The sequence below is a fragment of the Idiotropiscis lumnitzeri genome, chromosome 7, assembly GCF_059441095.1.
Source record: "Idiotropiscis lumnitzeri isolate Australia: NSW breed Sydney's pygmy pipehorse chromosome 7, RoL_Ilum_1.0, whole genome shotgun sequence".
NCBI lineage: Eukaryota > Metazoa > Chordata > Actinopteri > Syngnathiformes > Syngnathidae > Idiotropiscis > Idiotropiscis lumnitzeri.
In genome coordinates this window covers 23,853,846-23,859,899 of record NC_142397.1, presented here as the reverse complement: position 1 = coordinate 23,859,899, position 6,054 = coordinate 23,853,846, and the positions used below count along the sequence as shown (strand labels likewise).

At 47.0% G+C, this 6,054-nt stretch overlaps 1 protein-coding gene across 4 annotated transcripts in view; it reads right to left on the bottom strand.

Annotated features, from left to right (window-relative positions):
* Positions 1-1,213: 1,213 nt before the first annotated feature.
* LOC148334305 (aldehyde dehydrogenase, dimeric NADP-preferring-like) overlaps positions 1,214-6,054 on the bottom strand; it is a 113,423-nt gene continuing 108,582 nt past the window's right edge. For 2 of the 4 annotated variants that reach the window (XM_088300212.1, XM_088300214.1), the window contains exon 11: positions 1,215-1,534. In XM_088300212.1, coding sequence (XP_088156338.1) covers positions 1,263-1,534 — 272 coding nt within the window. In that variant the 3' untranslated portion in view covers positions 1,215-1,262. Of the gene's footprint in view, positions 1,535-6,054 lie in introns of all 4 variants that reach the window. The other 2 variants (XM_088300215.1, XM_088300213.1) reach the window with 2 other exon arrangements.

The following is a 6,054-nucleotide window of genomic DNA, read 5'->3' as shown; positions in this document are numbered from 1 at the left end:
TGCTGCTGGCCTTCTACCCCTCGTCCATTGAGAGCCTGCTGACGTACTGTGTCTCCACCTGGTACAGCGGCAGCACTGAGGCGGACAGAGTGAGGCTCCAGAGGACGGTCAAAACAGTGCAAAGGATTATTGGCTGCCCTCTCCCCTCACTGTCGGACATCTACACCGCCCGGTGCCTCAGCAGGGCTCTCAATATTGTCAAAGACAACACCCACCCAAACTCCCACCTGTTCGACCTGATGCCCTCTGGCAGGCGCTACAGGTGCATCAAATCAAGGACCAACAGACTGAGAAACAGTTTCTTCCCAAGAGCCATCTCCATTCTAAACTCACACACACACACACGACCACCCGCACCTTGCAGAACAGCAACGTGATGTGTTTTTATATACCCTATTCAGTATTATTTTCCATTGCACTAACTATTCTCTTATTTATCTAATTTATATATTTATCTGAATTATTGTTGTATTGCACTGGACAGGGGAGCTCTCTAATCTCATTGCACACTTGAGTACAATGACAATAAAGGGATTTCAGATTCTGATTCTGATTAACATGATTGGTCTTTGCAAGAACTGGTTAAAACCAAATGAGTTTTTACCGCTAAATGAGGCCTCGCCTCCAAACTTCGTGAGCTCACATGTTGCGCGCCCTCATAAGGAAGGCGGGGGTTTATTCATTTCCGAAATCTAATCTAAAACTTAGTCCTCGTTCTAGCAATTCCTTTAAAACATTTAAAGTTCTCATTATGCGATCCACAGCCGCGCTGCCGTTTTATCTTGCAGTTCTTTACCGTCCCCCTGGCTTGTACTCTGGCTTTTTAGATGAATTTTCTCAATTTGTGGCTGATTTGGTAACTCATGCAGATATTATACTTATCATGGGCGACTTCAACATTGATATGAATCTCCCGTCGGACGCACTTACCGTGGAGTTTCAGACAATAATTGATACTTTTTGTTTCACGCAAATAATAGATGAAGTGACACATACAAATGGTAATACATTAGATTTGGTATTAACCTGAGGCTTAGCATCCTCCAAAATAATCGTATTACCATATACTACTGCTATATCTGACCATTACTTTATTAAATGTGAAGTCTTGGCTCATTGCCATCGTTCTGACCACAATCAAAGCTATTGTCACGGATCACTGAACCGTGTGGGAAGGAAGGAGGACCCAAGAGCGACAGGTAAGGGGAGAACAGGATTTATTGAGGAGCGGAGGGGGGAAGCGAGCGGATGAGAGTCCAACGTTAGGCGGTCGTCGGAGTGGATCGTGTCGAGCGACGCCGACGTGCTGGTGTCGGAATGGCGGTCACCGGAGGCGGCAGATGGTCGTGCGTCGGAGCGGAAGGCGCCGGGCGGCGCGGACGAGAGTGCGGCGAAGCAGGAAGTGCCGGGAGGCGACGTCGGGCTGGCGAGGTAGCGGGAGGCACGGCGGAGCGGGGAGCGCTGGCGGGATGATTGCCGGGCAGGATCTCGGAGGCGATGGCGGGCTGAGCGGGTCCGGACGGGTTCAGGTCGGCTAGTCGGGGAAACAGAGCAAGCAGGAGTCAGGCAGGCACGAGAGCACAAAGTGTCAGGCGATCGGGAGGCAGAGCGAGACATGAGCCAAACGGGATAATGACCCGACACTGGGTTGAGGGCATGGAAGGCATAAGTAGTCCGGTAATCAGGGGAGCAGATGGGGAGCAGGTGTGTGATCGTGAACTGGGAACAGGTGCGTGGCTGGTGAGAACGAAAACAATAACACAAAGCACATGGCAGGGAGGTGACGAAAACAATAACAAAAGACACATGGCAGGGAGGTGACGAAAACAATAACAAAAGGCTGTCATGCCCGACGCGGATCATGACAGCTATACCTCTACTAAAGGATCCAAACCTCGGCCCATAGTCTCAACAACTATAGGCCAGTTTCAAATCTTCCGTTTATTGCAAAAAAATTTGAAAAAGTCATAGCGCAAGAACATAATGAATATATGACTGCTAATAATCAATTTGAACCTTTCCAATCAGGTTTTAGAGCCGGCCACTCTACTGAAACGGCCCTTGCTAAAGTTACTAATGATCTTCTCATAGCTATGGACGCCGACACCTCATCAATATTACTCTTACTCGAACTTAGCGTGGCTTTTGATATCGTTGATCATAATATATCATTAAAACGCCTTGAAACGTGTGTTGGCATTTCAGGCTCAGCACTTTCTTGGTTTAATTCTTATCTGTCAGAGAGGACGCACCGTGTAATTCATGGCAATGTGACTTCTGATTTTTGTAAGATCACTTGTGGAGTTCTGCAGGGATCGGTACTTGGATCTCTATTGTTTTACATCTACATGCTTCTGCTTGGTGATATTATACGTAAATATAACATTAGTTTTCATTGTTATGCTGATGATATAATATTGCCTTTATTAGTCCCACAATGGGGAAATTCGAGATTCGAACCCAGGCCTCCTGGGGAGACTGGGTCCGGAACGCGGCGCCTTAGACCACTCGGCCATCTTGGCAGCCAAGATTCGAACCCAGGCCTCCTGGGGAGACTGGGTCCTGAACGCGGCGCCTTAGACCACTCGGCCATCCTGGCAGCATTATATATGCCGCTGGATATAACAAATCCGCGTAATTGCTATAAATTAGAGGCATGCCTTTCAATTTTTTGCGTCTCAACTTAGATCAAACCGAGATGCTGATCATTGGACCATCACGTACTCGACACATTTTCAAAGACACCACTCTGAGTATCGATAAAAGTAATATTGCCCAAAGGGATTCAACAATAAATCTCGGTGTTATATTTGACGCAACTATGTCATTTCAAATGCACATTAAAAATATTATTAGAACTGCGTTTTTTCATCTGCGCAATATTGCTAAAATTCGTCCAATTCTGTCAAGTAGTGACGAAAATATCTTAATCCATGCGTTTGTCACGTCTTGCCTCGATTATTGTAACGTTTGGCTCTCGGGTCTCCCCATGTCTAGTATTAAACGTTTGCTGTTAGTTTAAAATGCAGCAGTTAGACTCCTGACTAGGACGAGAAAGTTTGATCATATTAACCCGATACTAGCCAATTTGCATTGGCTTCCGGGCCTCTTGAGATGTGATTTTAAAGTTTTGCTACTTACCTATAAAATATTGCATGGCCTAGCACCTTCCTATCTCGTTGACCTTGAGGTACCATATGTTCCGTCCCGAAACCTTCGCTCACAAAATGCTGGTCTTTTAGTGATCCAGAGAGCCAATAAGTAGTCCTGCGGAGAGTGTTCTGTATTCGGGCACCAATGCTTTGGAATGCACTACCCACAGATATAAGAGGCGCTACCTCAGTAGAAATGTTCAAAACACTATTAAAGACGCATTTATACCCTTGTGCATTTAATTGAACTATTTGTTGGCCTGTTTACTGCCGCTTCTTTTCTCTTTTCTGCCCCATCTCCCCCGGCTGGGGAATTAGGTGACGTTGACCCGCTAGAAAGTTTAAGGCATTGACCAACTGAGCAGGGACCTGTTCCACTGAAGTTGTCCTCCTGCAGCGCATCATCTGATCAATATATTTATATACTTTCGCATCTAATCGAATTATTTGTTGGCCTGTTCACTTCCGCTTCTTCTCTTTTCTGCCCCCTCTTCCCCTGATTGGGAATTAGGTGATGGTGACCCGCTGTGAAGATTACAGCACTGACCAATCAGGCTGGGACCTGCTCTGCCGAAGTCGTCTTCGTGCAGCGCCTCATCTGATTTACTTATTTATTTCAGCACTTAGTTGAATTACTAGTTGGCCTGTTTACTACTTCTGTTCTTTTTTCTGTTCCCAATTCCCCGCCTGGGAATTAGGCGATGGTGATTCACTTGGAAGTGGCTGTTCTGATTCTACACAAACTGACCGGGGCAAGATCAAAAGCTGACCACATCCTCTGAGGCGCTGCCATGGAGATTACGGCCCTAATCAACTGGACGAGGACCCGCTCCATTGAAGTCATCTTCCTGCAGCACTTCATTTGATTGACTCTTACATTATCTCAGCTCACATTGTATAGCATAATTTTATGTGTCAAATGTTGCCCACTTGGCATCCATTGCAGCCTGGTCATCCAGGAAGGGTGATTCACCCATCTGTGGGTGGTCCCTTCTAAAGTAGGATCTCTCTCGCTCAAGGCCTTTATGGTCACATTGCCACCAAACATTCATCCATCCATCAATTATCTGGACCATTTCTCCTCACAAGAGTTGCTGCTCTGAGGCTTAATCCATTCAATACTCGAAGCATTTGCGTAGGCATTATCAATACTAATTGTGCGTATCATGTACATATGATGTCTCTATCCGTGTTATCCAGACAAATGTTAGATAAATATGGCAACACAGTACTTTTTTTTAATCAGGTGCATGAAAATTCACAATATTTTCAAATTCATTACAACAGAAAATTAACTATCACCATGAAAAAGTCTCTTTCAATCATTCAACTTCTACAAGAACTACTATTCAAGGCAAAACATGTTAATTGCTTCATTTAGAAATAAAAAGAAGTTAAACACATTCTTGAATTTATTAGTTTATGTATTTATTATACACATTGTTTACCTTTTTATAATACATTATTTCACTCAATGTAAAACTCGAATACAATTATTTATTGAAAGTGTAGTCTGCAGAGAAAGATGTTATATTTTTGTTCGTAAAGTTGATTTACTCTTTATTAAAAATTCATTTTCCGGGATAATTCAAGGATAATTCACCCATTTATTTTTCAATCAAAGATTTTATCAGTGGTGGAGTAAATTTCACTGGTAATCATTTTTCATTCACCAGCCATCCGTCAGTCCTCAGTCCATCACTCCATTGTCGTTATTGTGACTGCACGTGTCATGACCCGTGTCTGCCACGTCAGTGTTTTTGTTGTTATTTTCTTCCCTCCTTCCTGCCATGTGCCTTTTGTTATTGTTTTCATCACCTCCCTGCCATGTGCCTTTGTTATTGTTTTCGTTCTCACCAGCTACGCACCTGTTCCTAGTCATCATCACGCACCTGTTCCTAGTCATCATCACGCACCTGCTTCCCATCTGCTCCCCTAAGTACCCGGACTATTTAAACCTTCCAGACCGACAACGCAGTGTCGGGTCATTACCCTGTTTGCCTCCTGTTGCCACGTCACCTCGGACTCTCACGACTTGCGCTTCGCTCCCATTGTTGTACTTGTCTTCGTTCCCTGTCCGCCTGGCTCGTTCCCGTCTCGTGTTTGGTCCTTGTCATCGTCCAGTTAGTCTCGTTCAGTTGCCTGTGTTGTTTCTTTGCCCACGCCCCGTTGTTCGTCCCCACCAAGCTCCACAATAAATCTCCTTAAAGCTTCACCTACCCCTGCTTCCTCGCTTCTTGGGTCCACCTCCTCATCGCCGCAAGGCGACTCCTGACAGAATGACCCGACCTCGAAAAAAGGACCCAGCGAGGGGCTCGCGGCGGCGTCATGGACACCGCCGCACGGACCCCCCCCACCAACCCGCCGATCAGCTCAGCGCCACGTCTGCCACGCTACCCGCTTCCCCAGATTACGAGGACTTGTTCGAAAAGACCGCCTACCTTTTGGACTCCCGCCGCGCTGAGTTGGGCGCACGACTGGCCCAGATAGCGGAGCAGGTGGCCTCGATCGCGGAGAAGGGCGCCGCCGCGGTACCACCCCGGGAGACTATCATGGAGCTGACAGCTCAGATGGTGGAGCTGGAGGTCAAGATGGTGGAGAGCATGAGGCTGGCACAGCTGGCCGACCGACAGCTGGCTGAAAGGCGTCCCGCTTCCACGTCATCTGCCGCAACCCACGTCGCCTCCACGTCCGTAGCAGCAACCCACGTCGCCTCCACGTCAGCTGCAGCAACCCATGCAGCCCCCACGTCAGCTGCACCGACCGTGCAGCCTCCGGTGCCTGCCCCTCACCAGCCTGCCGACCAGCCCCGTACCTCGTCTTCCTTTCACGGTAACGCCCTCGTCTTCCTTCCCGACCTTCCTCCACACTGTACCATTGATTCCGATTACGACGACAATTT